Source organism: Chenopodium album, chromosome 10 (genome assembly GCF_948465745.1).
Source record: "Chenopodium album chromosome 10, dcCheAlbu1.1, whole genome shotgun sequence".
NCBI classification, from domain to species: domain Eukaryota; kingdom Viridiplantae; phylum Streptophyta; class Magnoliopsida; order Caryophyllales; family Amaranthaceae; genus Chenopodium; species Chenopodium album.
The window spans coordinates 60,480,911-60,505,555 of NC_137843.1; the positions used below are offsets into that span (position 1 = coordinate 60,480,911).

At 36.4% G+C, this 24,645-nt stretch overlaps 1 protein-coding gene across 1 annotated transcript; it reads left to right on the forward strand.

The window, feature by feature from the left end:
• The first annotated feature begins 141 nt into the window (after nucleotides 1-141).
• Nucleotides 142-24,276, forward strand: LOC145562796 (tripeptidyl-peptidase 2-like). Its single transcript, XM_081623195.1, has 34 exons — nucleotides 142-709; nucleotides 2,061-2,139; nucleotides 2,480-2,553; nucleotides 3,457-3,566; nucleotides 6,164-6,244; nucleotides 6,757-6,843; nucleotides 6,951-7,093; nucleotides 7,697-7,847; nucleotides 7,931-8,053; nucleotides 8,425-8,508; nucleotides 8,659-8,846; nucleotides 8,989-9,163; nucleotides 9,257-9,378; nucleotides 9,470-9,549; nucleotides 10,800-10,858; nucleotides 11,713-11,867; nucleotides 12,634-12,812; nucleotides 14,846-14,958; nucleotides 15,054-15,224; nucleotides 16,271-16,399; nucleotides 16,489-16,589; nucleotides 16,679-16,796; nucleotides 17,069-17,148; nucleotides 17,292-17,364; nucleotides 17,514-17,599; nucleotides 17,683-17,734; nucleotides 17,810-17,944; nucleotides 18,084-18,155; nucleotides 18,241-18,333; nucleotides 18,472-18,567; nucleotides 20,687-20,785; nucleotides 21,136-21,228; nucleotides 21,414-21,596; nucleotides 23,783-24,276. Exons 1-34 carry the CDS (start codon nucleotides 367-369, stop codon nucleotides 23,939-23,941), a joined length of 4,086 nt encoding a protein of 1,361 aa, XP_081479321.1. The 5' UTR covers nucleotides 142-366; the 3' UTR covers nucleotides 23,942-24,276.
• The last annotated feature ends 369 nt before the right edge of the window (nucleotides 24,277-24,645 follow it).

Genomic DNA, 24,645 nt, shown 5'->3' on the forward strand with positions numbered 1-24,645 from the left:
GTATTAGTTTATGGTTTTTTGTAGGAATAGCCGAATGAATTCATTGACGTTGCTTGTGACCGAAAGAGTAGCCAAAACCAAAATTGCAACTCAAACATCCATATGACTTACGATGGAAAACCATCAAACCAAAAATCCAAAGCCCAAAAAGACCATTTCAGAAACACAAATGACACACACAAAAGGACAAATCAATAATTTCACACATTTCAAGACCAAAAAAACTCAATCACAAAAAAAGAAAAATCATCTAATTGGCTAATCCAGCTTTAGGTGGCGTTTACCACCATCCAGCACCTGTCACCACCCTCAAAACCACTACTAACCACCCCACCAAAATTACCAAACCACCCTTCCACCCCATAAATGCAAAATCAATCATGGCTGACTTGTACTCCCACTATTTTCACTACCTCTGCTCGTAGTAAACTACCACAAACTCCTCCTTCCTTAAAATCTCCACCATTTCCAGAATCAAAACCCAGAAAATTAGGAGAGAGAAAATTGAATCACAGTAGAATTTTTAGGGCAATGCCTGCTTCTTGTTCGTCCTCCATTGAAGCAGCCTCTGGTGGCAATCTTCGTAATTATAAGCATACTCAGGCCTCTTTTCTTGCTTCTCTCATGCCCAAACGTGAGATCGCCGCCGATAAGTTTCTCGACGCTAATCCTCAATACGATGGTCGCGGCGTCCTTATTGCTATTTTCGGTATTTCTTCTTCGACTATTTTCTCTCTCCTTTTTTTTTTTTTTTTTCGATTGAATTTTTGATGCATGAAGAGTAGATTATACTAAGTACTTGATTATTAAATGATGATTGATCATGTCATTTGATTTATATTAAATTTATTTGGTTGCTTTTTTAGTAAAATGATGATTTATTATTTTTTCGGATTGCTGAAACATGAAATCATTAACTGTTTTTTTTTTTTTTTTTCCAGAAAGTTGATTATGATTTGGAAAAGGAAAATAATTGAAATTCTACTGCTAATTATTGTATTACTTTTACAATAAGAGTGTGTTCGATTTGCCGCATTTTTACTTATGTGAACTTATTTGATCTAACTTGAACTGATCCGAAGTTATTAGAACTTATTTTAGTTGTAAATTGAAATTGGCTAACTAATTTCAACTTTATCAACCTAATTTGAACTTAATTTTTGTGAATAAGTGGAAGTACAGGGTCTGAATACTAGGATTAAGCTCAAGTTTATTAGTGTACGAGTTTAACTAATATTAGCATTTCATGTCTGATATGCCGTCAGCAATCGAAACTAAGTACTACTATTATCATAACCCTCACGCAATTAAGCTCAAGTTTATTATTGTATGTGTTTATGTATACTCCGTAGCTAAAATCTGCATTTAATGTTTGATATGCCGTCAGACATTGGAATTAATTACTACTATTATCACAACTCTCTCGCAATTAAGGATATGTGATGAATTTACTATGAGTACAACTATTATTGTTGAACCATTCTTACACTGTACATGTTGTTCGGTTAAGTAGGAGGCATTTGGAAAGTTTAGTTATAAGCCATTGCAAATCTAAAAAGGAGATAAAAGTAACTTTTTTGGACATCCCAAAATAGTATTCCTTCCGTCTCTGTTTAAAAACTCTAGTTAGATGTCACTTCTTGGAAACTAACTAGAAGTCTAGAAATATCAGGTGCTATTCTAAGAGTAAGCATCTTATTATGAACCTATGGACCAAACCTTGTGAAAAATGTACTATGTAAGAGTAATATTGTTTTAAATTGATATGAATAGTATGGGACTTCCAAATAGAAAGGAGCTTATTAATTTGGGATGGAAGGAGTATATTTGACTTTATTCTTGGATGGACTATCTGTGAAGTTTGTGGTGGTTTTGTTTGTTTATTACATGACATTCCATAGCGTTCCAATCATGATGCAAATTGATTAATCATCAATTATTGGTGTAGGTTTGTAGTCAGGACTCAGGAGTGCAAGAATTGGTTATAATTAATTTATCTGCTTGATTACCGCCATTTTCATTTATTGATATTGAATTATTGTCTATGTCTCTATGATTAGATTCGGGGGTGGATCCGGCTGCTGCTGCTTTACAAGTGACTTCGGATGGGAAGCCAAAAGTTCTAGATGTCCTTGACTGGTATATCTAAAATCTCATTATGTGAATGAGGATATATTTATAGTATTTTTTTTCCCCTTTCGTTTCACTTTTTGCTTTTTGTGACTTTCTAATACAACTAAAGTTAGGGCAGTAAGTGAGAGGCTAAGGTTGGCACTGTTGCCAATATTTGAGAATTTGAGTGCTATGTATTTAGTTGATTTCATTTGTTGTGGCGATTCTGTTCTTAAATAGTCAACAGGTTTTTATTATATTTAATAAAAATTTACAAATTTTTTTTTTTAAAAAAAACGATGATAATTTGCAGTTTTCCTTTTGGAATCTAGCTAATGAAATGTACATTTTCTTTACATAATTTTAGTACTGGTAGCGGGGATGTTGACACATCAACTGTGGTAAAGGCTGACACAGATGGCTGTATTTGCGGAGCTTCAGGTTGGCTATCTGATTGGCTATTTTGCGATACTATTAAATAGGTTCTGGTTGGCTAATGTGTGTAATTCGTTCACTCCATTTAATATGTACTGGTTAAAATAACATGTTTGTGGATTGTAGTCATTGTACCAACGTGTTTTAATCCTAGTGTGTGCATGTACACATGCACGTGTGTTTTGAAGAAAAGAAACCACTGTCATTCTGATCAGACATAGCATACATTAGCTCAATTTCTCTACGTGACATTTGCCTTGTGGATTGTTCATGGACAATGCATCCTTCTATTTTTTGGATGGATTTTTATTGACTTCAAAGTTGTGAACAACACTCAAGTTATTTTGGGGCGCAAGATATTGTGCTTTGATCATGTGATAATGGTGCAAATACATGAGCTTGTAGCATTTTCTTAACCTTGTAGAAAATATACGAAGTACAAATTAGTTTTGTGATGCAATGATGTATATTTTTTGCTTGTGGATAGATCTGAAACTTCAATATCTTTGATTCTAGTTTCCACATCATTTAAATAGTTACATCGATATTGATTATATCAATTTATTTTCTGTTCTAGAATTTATAGATATTTCAAATCGTCAGAAAATTCTCGGCCTTATTTTTTTAAAAAATTCTTTTTCATCATCCTAGTCATCCCCTCCTTTTTCCAGCTGGTAATCATGTATCCTTAAGCTCTATTTATCTCAAATTGGGTTAATTATCAATTATATGAAAGCTATTGTGTGACTACAATATATCATAGGCTTCACAATGTCACTTTAGTTCGTTGCTACCATGAACTGTCCCACATCCTGCAAGGATGGATTGTGTGTTGAAGTCTTTGGATTCAAGTAGTCTCTTTTATGATGAAATATTCAATTTCTCTTGTTCTGGTGAAAATATAATTAGGAGCACCATTGGTTGTGAATTCCTCGTGGAAAAATCCTTCTGGGGAGTGGCATGTGGGTTATAAACTGGTTTATGAGCTATTTACTAAAGATCTGACGTCCCGTCTGAAGGTAGTTGCCTATTGAAACCTTTTCCCAATTTTTTTGGAATGATAAATTTTTTATTTTTCTGACTGCGAGCCGAGATGGCTATGAGAGTGTCCATGGAGGCTTTGGGTATGGGCAGAGGGACGCCGGTGGTGAAGCTATTATGGATTTTGCCCAATCATATGATTTAATTTTGGCTAATACTTGGTTTAAGAAGAGGGATTCACACTTGATAACTTTTCGGAATGGAGCAAATGCAACTCAAATAGACTTCCTGCTCACAAGGAGCATAGATAGACAAAGTTGCATAAACTGTAAGGTTATCCCAGGGGAGAGTGTGGTCACCCAACACCGGCTATTGGTAATGACTATTCGTCTGAAAGAGAAGGCGAAGAAAAAAGTTAGACAAGAAGAACCAAGGATAAGATGGTGGACCCTAAGGGATGCAAAAGCTAAGGTTTTTACAGAAAAGGTAATTGAAGAAGCGGATTGGGATGGAGAGGTGGATCCGGACATGACCTGGTTACGAATGAAGAACTGTTTCCTAAGAGTGGCCAAAGAGGTCTTAGGGGAAGTAAGGGGAAGAACTTCGGTACAGAGAGATACTTCGTGGTGGAATGAAGAGGTGAAAGCAGTAATTAAGCAAAAAAGGGAATGCTATCAAGCCTTAGGAAAATGTAGGAGTGATGAAACCTTTGCAGCGTATAAGGAGGCTAAGAGTAAGGCAAAGGCAGCTGTTCGCCAAGCAAAAGAAAAGGCATATCAGGAGGTTTATGAAAAGCTTGATTCCAAGGAGGGAGAAAGGATCATTTATAAGATGGCAAAGAGAAGACAAGAGGCAAGGAAGGATATTGGCATGGTGAAGTGTGTCAAAGATAAGAACCAAATGGTCCTAGTGCAAGAGGAGGGCATCAAGGACAGGTGGAAGGGGTACTTCGATGAATTATTTAATGGAAGTAATGGAGTTGTGATAGGAGATACCTCTATGAGTGATGAAGAAATCAACATGGAGTATGTGCGAAGGATTAGGAGAGTAGAGGTGGAGATTGCACTGAGGAAGATGAAACCTAAGAAGGCGGTTGGCCCTGATGGGGTACCGATAGAGGTGTGGAGGTGTTTGGGTAAGATTGGTATTGATTGGTTAACAAACCTTTTCAACAAGATATGGACGGCTACAAGGATCCCACAAGATTGGAGGAAGAGCACCTTGGTCCCGGTTTATAAAAACAAAGGAGACGCTCAAGATTGTTCTAACTATCGAGGAATTAAGCTTATGAGCCATACTATGAAGTTGTGGGAAAGGGTGATTGAACAAAGGTTGAGGGCATGCACAAGCATTTCAGATAACCAATTTGGTTTTATGCCTGGGAGATCTACTATGGAGGCAATCCATTTGATAAGACAAATGATGGAGTTTTATAGGGTAAAGAAGAAAGATCTTCATATGGTCTTTATTGATTTAGAGAAGGCATATGACAAGGTGCCAAGAGAGATACTTTGGTGGGCAATGTTGAAGAAAGGTATCCCACGAAGGTATGTAGACCTAGTTAAGGATATGTATCGGGATGTGTCAACAAATGTGAGGACATGCGGAGGGTTGACAAAAGATTTCCCTATTACAATCGGATTGCATCAAGGGTCTGCATTAAGCCCTTTTCTTTTTGCAACGGTTCTAGACGAATTAACTAGACCAATTCAAGATGAGGTTCCATGGTGTATGCTGTTCGCAGATGATATCGTTTTGGTGGATGAGACTAAGGATGGGGTTAATGTCAAGTTGGAGCAATGGAGGCAAAGGTTGGAATCTAGAGGGTTTAAGCTAAGTCGGAGTAAGACTGAATATTTGGTATGTCGTTTTGGCACTCAGAGGGGGACAAGCAATGAAGTGGTGAGTTTGGATGGAAAGGATTTGACCATGAGTGAATGTTTTAAGTACCTAGGGTCGATCATCCAGAAGAATGGTGACATTGATCAAGACGTGACCCACAGGATTAAGTCAGGGTGGCTTAAATGGAGAGCGGCCACGGGAGTGCTATGCGACCGCAGCATTCCCTTAAAGTTGAAGGGAAAATTCTACAGGACTGCCATAAGACCAGTGTTGCTCTATGGTACAGAATGTTGGGCTTCTAAGAAAGAGCATATTAAAAAGATGGAGGTTACGGAAATGCGCATGTTAAGGTGGATGTGTGGAAACACTTTAAGAGATAGAATCAGAAATGAGGTTATTCGCAAGAAAGTAGGTGTGGCGGGCATTGTAGATAAATTAAGGGAAAATCGTCTGCGTTGGTTTGGACATGTAAGACGGAGACCCGAGGGTGCACCGGTGCGAAGAGTGGAAGAGTGGGACCATGGAGGGATTAAACGAGGAAGAGGGAGACCAAAGATGACTTGGTTGGAAGGAGTGAGGAAGGATATGAAGTGCATGGATTTACGTGAGGATGAAGTTTTGGATCGTAAGGGATGGAGGAGAAAGATTTATGTTGATGACTACACGGAATAATCAAATTTGGTTCATGTTAGCCGACCCCACTTTTGGGATTAAGGCTTTGATTGATTGATTGATTGATTGATTGATTGACTGCATAGAACATTTATTCTAAAAGCATTTCTGTTGTGGACAGAAAGAGAGAAGGAAAAAATGGGATGAATTAAATCAGGAAGCGATCTCTGATGCAGTAGAGAAACTCTCAGAATTTGACCAGGTTCTTTCGTGAGACATGCTTTATTCTTGAAAGAGGATTGGGTCTGTAGTTGTTACGCCCTGCGTATGTTTCTCTTGTCTTGACAGAGCTGTAGTCTGTGGAGGCTCTTATTTTTGTATCAAAGATGATAAACAGCTGTCCATTACTTCAGTTGGCACTTAACACCACAACCCCCAACCCCCCACAACAAAAAAAAAAACGAAAAAAAGAGCATGGTATTTCTTAGTTACATTTCCTTCCATGGAAAATCAGTTTGTGTTTTATGCTTTGATTTTTGGATACTGATTTATTTCATATGTCATTCTAAAATTCATTTGGGAATTCTCACAGCTATCTATGTTTGCTTCCAAAAGTTGTGACATTGTGAAACCTATGATAAACTGTAGTCAATCAGCTATATAAATGTCATTTACTGAGATGCGTTTAGTTCTTCTGTGCTTTCACCCTCTTCTCTATTGCAAGTTTGAGTTTGGAGTTGTGTATAAGTTAACTGCTCCTTGCTCTTATTGCAGAAACATGTTAAGGTGGAAGATCCACACCTAAAACGATTGCGTGAAGACCTCCAGAACAGGGTAGACTTACTACAAAAGCAAGCTAATGTAAGTATAAGGTCTCTTAGATTTTTTTTTTTTATTTTTTTTTTTATTTTTTATTTTTTTATGTTCAAACATGACACTTTCATTTTAACTTGACATTTATGGTCCAGAGCTACGATGACAAAGGACCTGTTATTGATGCTGTTGTATGGAATGATGGGGAGTTTTGGAGGGTTGCTCTTGACACTCAAAGTCTTGAGGATGAACCAGGCAAGGGGAAACTCGCAGATTTTGTTCCCCTCACTAACTACAGGTAGCCATATAATTAGTCTTTCAACTACCACATCCAGGATTTAAAATATTTTCCTGTTATATTGTATTCTTTTTCCTATGGAAAATTATAATTATCCCAAAAGAAGAGTGTGTCAAATACTGGCCCTTTTTATAGGTTAGTTTGCTATCAAGAATTTAGAGTCTGAACTTATATTTGACTTATTATTAACCAACACATCTCCTTCTAGTGTGCTTTATCTTTTATCCTCACTTATGTAAGTGTCTGATTATTTTTTATATGCTGTCTCCTTTCGGGGTTGTGTAGATTCTGCTTATTGTTTGTTGTGTTGACGTTATTGACAATTTGCTAGTAGTTGATCTATTCAATCCTCAGTAGTAGTAGTAGTATTGGTCTGATATGATTGTATCATGTGTGTTCTAACCACAGTAAGAGGGCCAGGAGTCCTCTAATAGAAAGCTGATAAAAAGTATCTTGCCCCGAGTCCGGATTTTTTTTTTTAGAGAAACACACATTGAAAAAGCAAAAACCATTGCTCTATCCTGCTAAACCTCCAACCCTGAAAATATCATCATTCTTATGGCTATCAAAATTTATATCTCTATGTTACTGATGATATGACAGGATTGAAAGGAAATATGGCATATTCAGCAAACTAGATGCTTGTTCATTTGTGACTAATGTGTTTGAAGAAGGGAATGTTTTAAGCATTGTAACCGATTGCTCCCCTCATGGAACTCATGTTGCTGGGATTGCCACTGCTTATCATCCCCAGGTTGTTTTTTTTTTTTTTCCTATCTCATTAGTATCACTTGCATTTCACCATCTAATAGCGATGTGAAATTTGGCTATCTATAGGAGCCCTTGTTAAGCGGAGTTGCACCTGGAGCTCAGATAATTTCCTGTAAAATTGGTGACGCTCGCTTAGGTTCAATGGAGACAGGGACAGGTTTAACCCGAGCTCTAATTGCAGCTGTGGAGGTGAGCTTTTGAAAAAGGGAGATCTATAGCTTGTGTTCTGCATTTTTGATTAAAAAAAAAAAACCAAATATAATGAGTAGCTAGATAAATTTTCCTGTTTCTTCTCTAGCTTACTCATTTGATGGACAAATTGTTGTTATTCATTATAATTGCATACTGTTGTATTCCCTTTTCATTTTTTGGGTGGATCAAGAGAGTACTCTGGGAGAAGTATAATTAAATCCTGGGTTTGTATTGTTTCTATTTCACATAGAGATGGGGGCTCTCTTTAAAATTAGGAGTTACTTAGCCGTTTTTCTTTCTGGCTGTAAATTTCTGTTGCATTTAATTTTTTTGATAGTATCAATGACTTTCCATTTGGTTCCTTGCAGCACAAATGTGATCTTATCAACATGAGCTATGGTGAAGCTTCTTTACTGCCAGATTATGGTCGCTTTGTCGATCTAGTTAATGAGGTTATTTTTCTACCTATTGCTATTTGATACTATGTTTTTCCAATTCGTCTGTTCTTTATTAAGAATTTGAGCTGCCATTAATCAACATATATCTCTGACATTTATATTCTCTCTTCTGATGAAGTGTGATGCCCTTGTTTGCTAATCTAGGCTGTCAATAAGCATCACTTGGTATTTATCAGTAGTGCTGGAAATGAGGGGCCAGCTTTGAGCACTGTAGGAGCACCTGGGGGAACCACATCAAGCATAATTGGCATTGGTGCTTATGTTTCTCCTGCAATGGCAGCTGGAGCTCATTGTGTCGTTGAACCTCCGAATGAAGGGCTGGAGTACACATGGTATGATCCAATGATTACATGCACTTTCCTAAAATAGCTGTAATTGTATTGTGTCTGATGTCAACAACATGAATGATCTGTAATTGTTCGGATATATAGTAATTGAAGTATTTAAAGGTGTGATTGGATGAATGTGATCCAGGTCTAGTCGAGGGCCAACTGCAGATGGAGATCTTGGTGTGTCTGTAAGTGCTCCAGGAGGGGCTGTAGCTCCTGTTCCAACATGGACCCTTCAGTGCCGAATGCTCATGAATGGAACATCAATGTCATCACCTTGTGCATGTGGTGGAGTTGCATTACTCATCAGCGCAATGAAGGTCCCTAGCACGCATTAGTTAGCTTACTAGTCATTTTGCGAGGGTTTGTTTACCACTTTACTGATTTCTCCTTGAATATTCTGCTGTCTTCAGGCCGAGGGCATTCACGTTAGTCCATATGATGTGAGGAAGGCTATTGAAAATACATGTGCTCCCATAAGTAGTTCGCCAGAGGAGAGACTAACCACAGGGATGGGGCTTATGCAAGTTGACAAGTTAGTGTCTCCAGCATATATCTGCGATTTTTATTAATTATAAGTTAATGCTATGAACTCAAATATGTATTACAAATCTCTATTTTTTCAGGGCATTGGAATATGTTAGACAATTGAGTGACATTCCCTCTGTTTGGTATGAAGTTAAAGTCAATTTATCTGGAAAGTCAAGTAAGTCTCCTTATTGTTTCTTCCCAATTTTTTTCTCCTTCAAAAGTTTGCGAATTAATCTATCCCACATTTCAAAATGATTGTGATAAGTTATACGAAGTATTAGATATGTGACATTTACTTATCTTCAATTTTTTTATTCATTAATCTGGGAATTATTTAACAATCTTGAGATTAATTTATTGACTTCTAAGAAGGTCTAAAATTTTATGAAAAAAAGTTTAATTTGTATGAAAGCTAAAACTAGAAATTACTAGTTTATCCAAATCGTGGAAGGTCTGGTGTATAAGACATAGTCTGAGGTTTTAATTTGTCAGAAAGCTAAAACTAGAAATTACTAGTTTATCCAAATCGTGGAAGGTCTGGTGTATAAGACATAGTCTGAGGTTATCTCCTTGTCCTATCAAAGTTTGACGTGGGTTGTTTTCTTGAATTTAAAACCTCGTCTTTTTAATTAGATGTATTACATGTATATATAGCTGTTTGACCGACTTTTGCTATTAGGGTTGAGTTTCTTTTCGCTCCCACCTATAATACATGCCTGCATCACTCTTGTCACAAATTACATTGTATTCTTTTGTCTTCTTTCTGCTGTATGCTTGGCACCACTGATTGCATCACCACATTCACCAGTTCACCACTCCCTGACAATGCACATACTCTTTAAGGGGCCATGAAGCCTTGACAAGCACAATACAAGTCCTTGAATGTTGTGCCTACAATTATTAATGTGACTCCAACCAAACTTTGGAAGAACAAGAGTGTTTGATTCGTTGGTGTATTGTTATTTCTCTCTTTCTGGTGCTAAATATATCTAGGCGCCTTCCATTGGTGCGTATGATTTTTTGGAAGTTTATTTGCCTTGTCACTGATACCACTTGACAAACCATGCCAGCTCTTCATTTTCGTGTATTACTAATGCACCTGCCTACTAATTAGCATGTATGACACATGCACGTGATAGATTACAATTTATCTGTAATTTAACTTTTAACTACTTTTTTGGTTTTGTCATATTTATGGTAACTTCTGTGCTGGTTAAGTAATATATTCACTTTACTTCAGTTTGTACCAAAAGCCTAAGTTCACCTTTTTGGACTGAAGCATAACTAGAATAAGTGGCGGGATGTATCTATGTTTTGCAGTGACTAAAGCATGGCTGGGTACTGTGATTGGCCTTTTGTGATGCTAAACTTTTGATATCTGTACATGTCCTTCACTTCTTATGCATTATCCACATTTTCTTGCAGCACCCACATATCGAGGTGTCTACTTGAGAGAGGCTAGTGCTTGCCAACAGACTGCAGAGGTGAGCAAAAATGGACTAGAGTTGTAGTTTGATGGGCTTTTTAATTGACATGATCATCACTCTGGTATATGTTATAATTTTCACCACCTAGCATGAATCTTTCCTTTGGCAGGTCTAATGCTATTATCAGTTTAGTTTCATATTGGGTTTAAAATCTGGAATATCTGGATATGCCAGGCCTGAGATGCAATGAGACGCCAACTTCATTGCCTGGGATGCAGTGAGGACAATGTGGCACATTCCTCTCTTTCTTCTTCTTCTTCTTCTTCTTCTTCTTCTTCTTCTTCTTCTTCTTCTTCTTCTCTTCATTTAATTCACTGTTGATTAAACTCTTATTACACTTAAAAATTTACTCCTTTGATTAATTGTAGAGTATGATAAGGTAACTCAATTTTAATATTGAATTCTTTTGTGTTATTGATTATGTGGGACATCCCAAAATGAATAAGTGACAAAAATTGGTTATATATTGTGCATGATGCTTGCTTCTTTCCCTCATGCACACACCTTAACTAGAAACCCCTTGTGCCTTAAAGTGCCGCATGCTTATCATTTTTTCAAAACCATTATTTCTGTATCTTTGTAATAAATTTTTTAAGTCTACACTTGTAGTTGGAATCGTAGCAAGATGACTTTTATTATAGTGGTCAGCTTGTGTTTCTTACTCTATAAATCACCAAATTGCTAATAGCTATTTTATTATTTCTTCTTAAGTTTTAATGCATCCCAGTGGAATAGACTTTTCCTAGCTAGCTTGGATTATTCCAAATGTATTGGCATGTTTCAGACTTATAATCTCTACAGTTAATTTGCATATGCTTCAAACTTAGGATCTAATACCGTGCTCTTAACAGTGGACAGTTCAAGTTGCTCCAAAATTTCATGAGGATGCGAGTAAGTTAGATGATTTAGTTCCCTTTGAGGAGTGTATTGAGTTGCATTCCAGCGACACTACCGTTGTCAGGGCTCCAGAGTATCTTTTCCTAACTCATAATGGGCGTAGTTTCAAGTTAGTGTCTATCTTCATCCTTGGATCTCTCCTCCCCCCCACCCTCCCCCTTGGGTTCCTTTTTATTATCTTCTTTCACTTCAGTTTCTTGTATAACTGTCAACTCTGTTTTGTTATAGTAGTGATTTTCCCCCCTTCCTTTCTATTGTATCTATGCATTATAAACATTTAGAGTTTCTGAGACATACCACTCTCTGTTATTAATATGAGCTTAAGTTGTATTCTGCTGGTAGTATATGTTTGTAGGTCAAGAGTTGAAGAACTTTTGGACAAGAAAGTGTTGGGTTTACAAATAGAGGTTTTGAAAAGTGTTCTTGAGTAGTATTCATTTAGAGGTTTTCTTCAAGTTGATGTTGATTGAAAAATGTCACGCTTTTATTGGAAGCATCAGCCATTGAAATTGCGCAGTTGGGTTATTTTTTACCTTAATTGATTTGAATTTTAAAAAGAGCTGCTTTACCTCTTTAGTGGTTATCTAGCCTCTGTGTGTGTGTGTGTGTGTGTGTGTGTGTGTGTGTGCAAGTGTGAGATTTGAAATTGCAAATAGAACTGTGTTTTTTTTGGTTTGTGGGGTAGGGGTTGACTTGTGTAGCCTAATGAAAGGCTAGGTTACAGAATGAGCTCCTTGCCCTTCAAATTTCTTGTGGATTCTTTTGTTCTATTGTTATCTGCCAGCTCATCTTTATTTACACTTAAGCTTTATGCATTTGTTATCAGTGTGATTCTACAACTATGTTTGTAAGCTAGAATATCCTTTTTCCTACAGTGTAATTGTTGATCCCACAAATCTTGAAAGTGGGTTACATTATTATGAAGTCTATGGAATTGATAGCAAAGCACCTTGGCGTGGGCCTCTTTTCAGAATTCCAGTGACTATTACAAAGCCTATGGCTGTGGTGAATAGTCCACCACTGATTTCTTTTGCAGGCATGCAATTTTGTCCAGGTATCGTTCTCTCTTCATTCTCATTTTCCCTGTCCATCCTTGGTTACCTGTCAAAATTCTCTCTCTTGTGCTAGTGCTTGAGCTTGTCAAACATTATTTTCCTGTGGTATTAGCATTTGATTTGTTGAAGTCGATTGTCTGCATCTTACAGATGCACAATATAGAATCTGAACAAGAGTGTTTTTTTATTTTTTATTTTTAATTTATAAACTCGAATGTATTCTTAATACAACCAGGCGCAGATTTTGCAGCTTTATCACGAAAGTAATCTAGGTGACCAGTTGTAGCCAGTTATTTTTTTATATCTTGTAATCTCATGCTGTGATTTGGTTTGGGATTCATTGTATAAGAAAGCTATCCAAAAGCTGCACCAAAGATACCGAGTTGATATTAGCTGGCATAAGCAAATTGGAATTTTTTTTGGCTAAAATACGCGCGTTGTTGACCCTTTTCATTGGTGGTAATTAAAGGGGAGTTATGGTACTAAGTTTGTATGATTTAATCATTACCAGTTTAGGGTAAAGTTGCATTACCATTGATAGCTTGAGGCATATCTTGCAAAATAACATTCAACTAGATGACAATAACATCATAAACATTAGAATAATCCCAAGATCATTTAAATAAGAACTTGAATGACATTTTGGATGTTATCATTATTGCAATAATCTGGATGCAGGATCAGCTAGGATTGATTTTGAGTCAAACAAGCTGGCAAGTTACTTGTGAACAGTTGTTAGCAGGATTGGATTGAGTTTTTAATTGAAAATGAATTGAGTCGAACTTGACTAGCTGTTTTAACAAAGCTTGACTTGCCTTGTTGTCTTCCCTTGCCAACCATTATTGCTTAGTTGCTCAATCTACACCATAAACTTATAAGAAGCTGATAAATTTAAGAAATTCTGATAACCAATTCTATTTCCTTATAAGCAGGTTATCTATGAGTGAATATTTCATTTTTGTAAAGGGAGATCGAAGTGTTGTCTTTCGTCTCTTTCCCCCTTTACTTAGATGGGTTGAATGATTTGTTGAAGGTGCTTGAGAGGATTTCAATTGTGTATCATCCCTCTGGCCCAATGTATTGCTTCTTCAATTTTGTGGATGTCCCAAAGTTAGTTGATGTCTGTAAATGGATGTCTTTGAGCTCACTGAGCCGGCCTCTTGTACTATGTACTCTAAACTATATAGTAATTCATGTGTTTGTGAATTCCTTTATGGTTGCCTTCTTGTAAAGTCGGTCGTAAGTTAGGGGCTAGAATATTGAGATAAAGGAAGTACTTTATTTGAGGGACAATTATGAGGTGCAAAGACTTGTGGTAGGATGCTTAGTTGGGGTATTGAGGAAAGTATGCTTCAAAATTGAGTTATATCACATCAAGTTGGGATTGTTTTCTGTTTGTTGTGATTTTGAATGAGTTTTTTTAGAATAATTATGGGCAATGTACCTGTTACCAATTGTGTGTATTTACCTTAAAATTTAAAGCAACAACTTCACACTAAGGGCCATATGTTGGAGGACTTCTGTAGGTTTCAGGTTGTATTAAGACAAAGACAAAGTATCCAGGAGTGAGTACTGTGGTTTTAAATGTGTTGTAAACTTCATGGGAGTACCAAAAAAAAGTTCACTGAAAAGGACTGCTTTATCATGAAGAGTGTTCACTACGTAAGCAGGTGCTGGCATATACAGGAGTTTCATTAACATAGAGGTGGCAAAGATGTCTATTTCTGTTACTACTAGATTTTCTTTACCTTCTTTTTTATATACTATTTGGAGTCTTTTGACTAGTGTCTGCTTTATGACATGGTTAAGGTAAGACTATGTACATGTTGCTCTTCCTAGACTTAGCAGTAACTCTCATGTAGGTGGTGATTCACTGATTTCCATTGTATGTTAGTACTCCATATCTTTCTTGATGGAAATAATAATTTGGTGGGTGCAACTATATGATCCCTTCTACATGTGCATGAAGCTTTTCAAACACTTCTGCATCCTTTTAACTCTTTATTTGTATTTTCTTTTCACATTTCGCTAGGTCATATAGAGCGGAAATATATTGAAGTACCACATGGTGCTACGTGGATTGAGGCAACTATGCGTACATCTGGATTTGATACATCTCGTAGATTTTTTGTTGATGCTGTACAGGTTTGGAGAAATGGTGTCTGAACTGTTTGGTCTGTGTCCTTTTTCAGAATCCAAAAACCTATTTGTGATTTATATCTGGTTCAATGTGTTTGCAGCTTTCTCCCTTGAAAAGATATATGAAAACAGAGAGTGTGGTCACATTCTCATCTCCATCAGCTCAGACATTTTCCTTTGCTGTAGAGGGTGGCAAGACAATTGAATTGGCTATAGCTCAATTTTGGTCTAGTGGAACAGGAAGTCAGGAATTAACAATTGTGGACTTTGAGGTACAATAACTATTATTCTTATCTTTGCAAGTACTATAGTATTAATGTTTTAAAATTTCTTCCTGGACCTTGGCATTCATTCTCAAGATTATACCTTGATTATTGCCTGTGAATACATTATGTAAACAAGTCAAGTTGTAACCATTTTTGTGAGGTATTATCGATTTTCGTCATATGGAATATGCAGGTACTACCAGAGATTGAATATGTGTCTGAAACAGCCAAATCCACTGGAGTACCCTCACTCTTCCTACCCCTCATCTCATGTTTATGAAAGAGATAGATTGACAATCTCCAAATAAAGTACTCCCAGCAAAAATAACTCATACCAATCGCCCAAGTTTGATCTTAATTGTTCCCAAAACAAGATGACCCAAATTTCAAGACTTTATCTGGTTAACAGTGGATTGATCACTGATCTTCTAATTATTGTGTTTGGTAGTGAGCGGTTTCAAACTGTGGATTGGCTTCAAAATGCTTATTTGAAACCACTGGTTAGAGCAGCACTTTCAATTAGTGTTTGACCTTTGAGAATTGAAAAGACAATTGTACCCCTTCCTCCAACTTGGATACTACCCTGACTCTCGCTACTCTCACTATTCTCCTTAATCCTCCATCTATAATTTATCCTCCTATTTTATCTAAATAAAAAACTTATGGTAGTGTATTCCTCAAACCTTTTGTTTCTGGTGAACTCCATGAAACTTGAAAGATTGCTCACCAAAATGAGGGGAGCAGTATTCTCTAGCTCCGTCAGAATTTCCTATCAAGAATATGCATGCATGTGACATTTCTCAATTTGATAATCCAAGTTTTGCTCATAAGGGTCCTTATCTCAGCATAAAAAGTAAAAAGCTTTGGCAGAGCTGCAAAAACAGCATAAAAAAATGATAATTTAAAAAAAACCAAATTTGAAATTAAAAGTAAATATCAAGATGGACAGGTCTAATCTTTAGCTGTATGCTTTCCCATACTATCAAATTGTTTTGGTGATGTCTTAGTATTATCATCCCGGATAACACTTTTTCGTCGATGCAAATGTGCAGATTGCATTTCATGGTTTCAAAATTAGAAATGAGGAAATAGTTCTTGGTGGGAGTGAAGCTCCCACAAGAATAGATGTTGGAAGTCTGCTATCATCCGAGAAACTTGCCCCCTCAGCTACTCTTAAAAAGGTAAAGATTGTCAAAGGCGTAGAGAACTAGAGACAGAGGTTAGCGACAATATGATTTCAAATGTGATTTTATTTGTTTGTAATATGCAGGTTAGAATTCCATTACGACCAGTGGCGACAAAACTTCGAACTCTCCCAACAAATCGAGACAGGTTGCCATCGGGGAAGCAAATATTAGCTCTTACATTAACGTGGGTTTTACATCAGTTTATACACACCATTAACTGTTTTCATTGAATTGATGTTGTTTTCTAGTAACTGTGCCTTTTTTGCTCCACAGTTATAAGTTTAAACTCGAGGATGGAGCTGAGATAAAGCCTTATATCCCTTTGCTCAATAATCGCGTATACGATACAAAGTTTGAGTCTCAATTTTATATGATCTCAGATGCGAACAAGGTCAGAATTGTAGTTGTGTGTCTATTTGCTATGTTTTTATCTTTTCTCTTTACTAGAAATCACTTCTTTTTTTTTTTGGTTCCTGATATAAATGTAAGTGTTACTAACATAAAAACCTTGATTTTTGTACTGTATTATTTTACTACTTGAAGCTATGATCATTTACGAATGTATTTTTATGTCAATGCTCATTAGCTTTGCTTCAAATCTCTGGACATTTGTCTTGTTAACCCAACATTTACTCCCCTTTCGTGTGGTCTTTATGTGTCTAGCGTATTTATGCCTGGGGTGATGTCTATCCAGAAGCTGCAAGTGTGCCAAAGGGTGAATTGACCTTGCAGTTATTCTTAAGGTAACGAGTTAGTGTCCATTTTTGAGCTGCAATTATTATTTGTAATTTTGGTCATAAACTTTTGTCTTTTGAGCTGAAATCATTTGACATTATAATATCTGCAGTGTGTATTTGTTGCTCATGTTGTTTTTGTTCTTGCTCAGGCATGACAACGTACAACTACTGGAGAAAATGAAGACTCTGGTCATTTTTATCGAGAGGACTTTGGAGAGCAAGGTAACATTGTTTTTCTGTCTCTTTCTTTTGGAGCCCTTTTTCTAGTCATTCTAGCATCAGTAGCTGGTAGTCTGGTACTATGTGGTGCTTGCCATCTTAAAGAGTTCTTATGTCTGAGATGCTTGCTTCTGGTTTCTATTTTGATTCAGGAAGTCATCCAATTAAGCTTTTATTCTCAACCTGATGGCCATGTTACAGGAAATGATAACTTTCAGTCTTCAATCTTGGTTCCAGGGTATGCTTTCTCATTTGAGATGTTAATTTCCCAGTAACCCCTTGGATTAGGTTCCTTTATCTTTTTTGGTAATGTCTTTGCAGATCAGAAGAAGCTTTTTATGTTGGTCCTCCATCTAAGGACAAGCTTCCGAAGGTATTCTTAAAGTTGTGACTTTGTAGCTTGTACCGTTATAATGTACTGGATTTGCTCATAGCTTAATTGTTGCAGAATTGTCCTGAGGGATCATTGCTGGTTGGGGCAATATCATATGGAAGAGTATCTTCTTCCAAGGCGAAAAATGGAGGAGACCCTGAAAAGAATCCTGTTCCTTATCAGATATATTATGTGGTCCCTCCCAATAAGGTTTGTAACTATGCTTATATATTTTAAATTATGAAATTTTTTTGTATGTATTTTATTTTATGTGGTGTAATACCGAATAAAATCTCATATTAAGTCTAACTTGGTCTCTTAACTTTACTGTACTTGCTTTCTCTGACAGACTGGTGAAGAGAAAGGCTCAGATCTTTCTATATCAAATAACAAGAAAATTGCTGAGCGGATTGAAGAAGAGGTATCTATGTAAAATAATTATGTCCATACATGATACTCACTGGTACTTTTAAAACTATTGCTTACTTCAACTTTCAACTTATTAGGTTAGAGATGCGAAGATAAAAGTTTTAACAAGCCTGAAGCTGCATAGTGCTGAAGAACGTGTGGAATGGGAAAAATTGTCCATGTCATTGAAGGTAAAATCTATTGATTGCTGTCTATGTAGATATGTTTTTAGGACTATTGGGAGCTTTCTCATAATGATGCTTCTCAAAGGTGTGGTTGTCTTGGTCTTTGTTAATATAAAATGTTATATGGTGTCTGTTGCTTGGCAGTCTGAATATCCGAATTACACTCCATTACTTGCTAAGATCTTGGAGGGTATCCTTTCTCAAGATAACATTGAGGACAAATGTTGCCATTTGGAAGAGGTAAACTTTTTTGTTGGACTTGGCTTCTGTTTTGAATGCTCATTTTTCCATGCAAGGTTTTTATTAAACTGTGTCATAAGTACTTTTTTCATTCCTTAATAAGGTCCATGTTGTTGGTCAATTTTAAGGAATTGAAATATATACCATGATTTTACATCTGTCGTCTTTATATTATTTTTTTGGAACTGCTACGTTATCATTAAAAAAAATACCCTCCGTATAAGAAAGTTTAAATTTTAAGTTGCTAAATCTAAAAAATTTTCTATTATTTGCAGAAAGCTCTTGCTTTGGTTGTGGGTGTTTTGGAAAAGGTTTCTCTATCAATCTAGAGTAGTTGAGGAACTGTTTGTGCTCATTTGAACAACCTAAAGTGCTGCCTAAATGCATTATAGGGATTTGTTTATACTCCTACATTGATAGTGTACTTCCATCTTTTGATTTTTTTTCCCCTTTTTCGCTGTTATTGTTTGGTTTTAAAGTAAAGTTAGTAAACCACTCATTAATTGCGATACTTAATACTTCCTCCGTTCCCCTAATATTGCAACAATTACCATTTTAGGAAGTTTCACCAATATTGCAACATTACCATATTTGTACATGCTTTCTCTCTCTCTCTCTCTCTCTCTCTCCTCATCACATGGGTCCTTGTCTTTAATTTCTCTATATCTCTCCTCATCTTAAATTCTGTGTCTTGCCCCCTTGTTGCGATATTAGGGGAACGGAGGAAGTATTTGGGAAAATTTATCATATACAATCACTTTGGACTGGACGGGGTATCCATTAGTTCATGTAAGATGGGATGCTGAGTGGGGGTACTTAGAGGAGAGAAAAATACTATCAGGGTATAACAGTTGGAGCTCCTCCCCCCAGTGGTTTTTCATTTCTATGAAAAAGAATGATGATTTGGTGATAACATGATATAAAATAATGATACAAGTATTGGGGGATCATATAAAGTTACATAAGAGAATACAATTTATTGCCCCACGCCCCATTCCTTTATTAGGAAGGATAAGCATATGGGAAGGTGGAGATTGTCTATAGTGTATTCTCTTAGCAGAAACTGAACATGTATATTTGAAATATTAAAAGGTTTCTGCTAACAAACTTTTGGTGTAGTTTGCCATTCAAAGGGTATCCGACTATTTTTAGACAATTTTGTGGTTTTAATTTTCGGAAGTTAGCCATGATATATGTAGACATTGGAATAAAGATTTTTCCTCATAGGGGGTGCTTGTAATGTTGCTTTGTCTTTAAGATAAAAGATAATTAAGCTATTGGTATGGCTTTCCAGCACTCTCTAGTTTACATGACTATAAAGGAAATTTTAATTTTTAGGACCAATATAAGTGTCATTTTCTTTTTCTTTCTGAAAAGGGTTGCCGAAGTTAGCTCTTCACTGAGCATTCTGTCAAATCTGAATTTTGGATAACCAACTATCCAAAAGATAATCAACAACGGATCCATTGAATTCAATGAATTTAAATCATTTTTCTTCCTCCGTTCTCTTTTTTTATGTTGCACCACTTGCCTTTTAAGAAGTTTCACAAATATTGCACCATACCCATTTTAGGAAAAATTTTGTGTTCACAATGCAAATACCCAATATATCATTACTTGTTAACCCTTGTTTCTTTAGTTTAGGGCTTTAGGCTTACAATCACATGGGCAATTTTGTATTTTTCCTTTCTCTCCTCTCTCTCTTCCTTTTTCCAACTACCAAAAATCTTGTGCAATTTTGATAAAACGGAGGAAGTAACAATTCTAAGAAAGTAAAGGGATCATGAGTCTATAGCTTTTAAGTATGGTGGAATTTCATAATTTTCTCTTGCTGAGAATACCCTTGTGAAATTTCACCCGGTCCCATAACTATCCATAATATTAACTTGGAAATGTTATATGTTAGAATCGCTATTTATCTCCATAATTCATCAGTAGTTGATAAGTTGGCTTTCAGGTCAAGTGTTATGCATTGTGACAAACGATTCTCATAGCTAAATTCCTTTTGCATTCTAGATCTTCTGTATTGTAGGAAACACTGTTGTATGACTTTTAGCTTACTACATAGTGCTTTGTGGCTCTTAAATATTGCTTGACCATCGTTGTGCTGCTATTGTAGGTTATTAAAGCAGCTGATGAGGTTATTGATAGCATTGACAGAGACGAGCTGGCAAAATATCTTTCACAGAAAATTGTTCCTGAAGATGAAGAAGAAGAGGTATGCTGTGTTGAAATTGTCAATTGTAAATATGAAAGCACAGTATAAAAGTTAAAGAATATTGTGAATTTGTGATGTTGTAGCCAATGGATTTTCATGGGACTTTGTCCCTAAAAACATTGAATTTCATTATTGGGATCACCCACACAACCTATTAGTTTTCTTTGTAGTTGGTTGTCCCCCAGTTCCTATCATTTCTAATGTTGAAGCACTTGCATGCATTTCTAATGCTTTGGTTCTGACATATATGCTACCTCATTCCTTTCTACTTGGTGCATTTATATTGGCTCTATGCATTTTGGTTACCCCCATCATGTGAAGTGTTGGTAATATGTTGTTATATTTTGCAGAAAACCAAGAAGCAAATGGAGACAACACGAGACCAGTTAGCCGAGGCACTTTACCAGAAAGGATTAGCTTTATCTGAAATTGAATCATTGAAGGTCAAATATTTCTCCATTTTGTTTCTTCAAATGTGCTTTAAATGCCTTCATAAGCATATAACAAAATTTCTTTGTTAAATTCAACTTCATAGTTTGTAATTGACCGCACTTTTGTTGGTTATCAAAATTCAAATTTCCTTTTGTAATAGCTATATAATCTAGAGGGTGCTTATCTGAGCTTGCAGGCAGAAAGAAAAGCAGAGGATTTAGCTAGTGATCAAGTCGGAGCTCCTCCAGAAGCCCATCAAAATTCATTTGAAGCAACATACAAGGAGTTAAGAAAATGGGCTGATGTAAAGTCATCTAAATATGGAACTCTCTCAGTGATTCGAGAAAGGCGTTCCAAAAGGCTGGGAACAGCTCTGAAGGTTTGATTTTTAATATTGCTAATTCTTGATCAAAGATATGCTTAATATCCGTTCTTGTTGGTTGTGTATGTGTCTGTTTTGACCTGGACTGAAACAGACCTAATCTTAACCCAATTAACACAAAATTAATGGGACTTAGGCCCTTTTGCCCTCACCTTTTTTTCACATATTTCAGGAAAAATAAGTTTTGATGATAAGTTTAGTGCTAGCTTTAGATAAACAAAGTTTAGGGATAATGAGTTAAATTTGTAGCTATTAAGGGTTATGATTACCCAAGTTCAAATCACTAAGTAAATTTCAATTAGTTCAAATAATTTAATTTCAGAGCTAATAGGTTCATGTGGATAATACGCTCAAATAAATAAAATATAGGGGAAGAGAACACACCTTAATAAGGATTGATTTTGCAATAATCTGAACTGAACTATGACTGAACCAATATTACATGTGGACCAAATTGATCTTCTGTTGATCATAAGAACTTGTCTTCCATGTCTTCACACTGAACTATTTCTAATCATCAAAATCTAACACTCCAACAACTCATAGGCTCAATTGGATTGAAGGAGTCAATACCCATAATGTTAAAACTTGTAGTAACATATTTTTGCTGTGACTGAAAGGTCAAGACCCTAATATCTCATCAACTAATTCAGAGAGTAAAACATTTTGAAGATACTGGATCACCTCATTTGAGACTGCAGTCGGATACAACTCATACAAGTTTTCTTTTTTGTCCCTTTAAGATAGATTTTCCGCTTCAATGCTCAATTAGTCTTAGGAAACTACTCAACTAGCATGATGGCATCACATTTCTAAAGAGGGGTCATTGAACAGGACAGACTGCAGCAATTCTTGTGGGCAAATCATTGAGCTAGGGATCTAGAGTCTAGAGAGTAGAGACTATTCTAACTATTTTCTTGGATAAGTGGTGGCGCACAACTTCCAGGTAGGACAACGGCTACAGCTGACATTCTTGTGTGAGGCAGGCCCGGCTAGGACATGGTTTTGTAGGATCCACTTAACAGGGTGTAATATCCTAACCTGCCTTGAGACATCCTAACCTATTATCACATTAAAACAATCTCTGATATATAGAACTGTAACACCCCCAAAATTATTTAATTGTAAATCGAAATCCAAGAGTATCAAAGAACTTTTATTATTAGAATACTATTACTCCTTATTTGAAATAAACACACCAATGCTAACCCAGTAAACCTATTAACCCGATAACCTACTAGTCACAATTTAATCAAAGCAATACTACAGTTTCCAATCCTAAGGAACTGGCTTTTATTTTCTAATGACTAATAAAATTCCTAATAACTACATCTAAGCAGAAGTAGTATAATTTCAAGAATAATTTTCTGCCTTGCTACTCTGAGCTTCATCTTTGTCCTCCCAAGTTATAATCATAATGTTGTTTTGCTCATCATTGCTCTCTCAAAGTATTTTAAAGTAGGGATCCATTTTTCCTTGTAATATAGTACTCTTGTTATTTGGTTCTCCATTAATGTATAGGTCACTATACTTCTTCTTTAGCTCCGCTAATGGTCCTCTCCCTTGTAGAGTACATAGAAGGATTTGTGATCGCCTCTCTGGAGTTTACTCCTAGTTACCCTCATCTTTGAAAAAATCTAAAATCCATCAATTCTTGGCAAGACATGGGCAAGACATGGGCTCACAGCTTACTTGATCATGCAAATATTTAATCACCTTCAAACAGAAACCTTATCCATTTCTTTCTTACTCTACAAACCCTTAGAGCCCCAGATCAGTGGGTGCCTTCTTGTAACTCCAAATTGATGGATTAATATTGAATTTAGACCCTCATGGATTATGGTCACATATGTCACCACCAAAGCTAAGCATCAGCTAAAGAGAAAGAGCATAAATATATGAAATTTGGCAGTCACTGAGATGGGAGTTTGAAAATCTCGATTGGAAACTTGCAGAAGGATAGTCAAATTATTTGGTGCAGATGCCCGCTGGAAAGACTTCTGCTCATTGGCAGTAGCCACCTCCAGAGTATGGGGTTTTTGGTAGAGACAGTTTGTCCTCTCTGGTTAACAATGCTATGGTTTGTTTTAATAAAAATGATAATGTGCTTGAAAAAATTCAATTTTATTGAAATTATAATTCCAGTAGTTAATATACTTGTGGTTGTCATTGTGGTGCATCAGGTGTTGAATGACATCATCAATGAAGACGGGCAACCTCCGAAGAAGAAATTGTATGATCTTAAGCTCTCCTTGATTGAAGAGATTGGATGGGAACACATAGCTTCATATGAGCGACAGTGGATGCATGTCCGTTTCCCATCGAGGTTGCCTCTCTTCTAAGGTTGTTTAAAATCGGGCAACTTGTTGCTCTCTCTTTACCAATTACAACGATCCACTATCGCCATAATTAATACACTTGTGAAGCAATTGTAGTTCACAAGTGTAGGTTTAGGGTTTGTGGAGTAAGGAGTCTGCTTGCTATTGTACTCTTCAAGTAGTTCTTTCAAGGGGAATTTTAGGGGGTTTGGGGGCTGAATTTCTATATAATAAGAATTTGAATTTGTAATAAAAGTTATATTCCTTTCAGTAATCATGCTTATTGAATCTTTGTTGTGGTGTAGGCGGCTTATTTTTTTGTTGCTCCTAATATAGAGATCAGACTCTTTTGCGCTGCATCTTTCAGTCTGAAACGATCCACTCAGAAAACCTTTTGAATTCCTCAAAGGAAGCATGCCTCAGTTGCTGCAAGCCAGCACCATTTTGAATTTAAATTTCGTTTGCACATGGTCTTTATACAACGTAGGGCAAATGTTCCTGTGACATGTGGGCTATATGGCACACTTTTTCTACAATGTCAAGGAAACCCTTATTCAAGAGTATGAAATTGGTTAGCACGCTAACAGAGACAACAATTTGCCTCCTGTTTGGTTAAAAATTAAGGTACGAATCCGTAACGTTTACGGGACTTGTGAACTCCCATGTCATACTCATTGATGATATATATGATGTTATCGATAGGATGTTATCGATCATCGGCTCATCGC

Bases quoted from the DNA above. Each gene is read 5' to 3' on its own strand.
- LOC145562796 (XM_081623195.1), top strand. From the start codon at position 367: ATGCAAAATCAATCATGGCTGACTTGTACTCCCACTATTTTCACTACC. The intron at 6,245-6,756 runs GTTCTTTCGTGA...CTCTTATTGCAG, and splicing joins AACTCTCAGAATTTGACCAG to AAACATGTTAAGGTGGAAGA. The intron at 16,590-16,678 runs GTGGGTTTTACA...TTTGCTCCACAG, and splicing joins ATATTAGCTCTTACATTAAC to TTATAAGTTTAAACTCGAGG.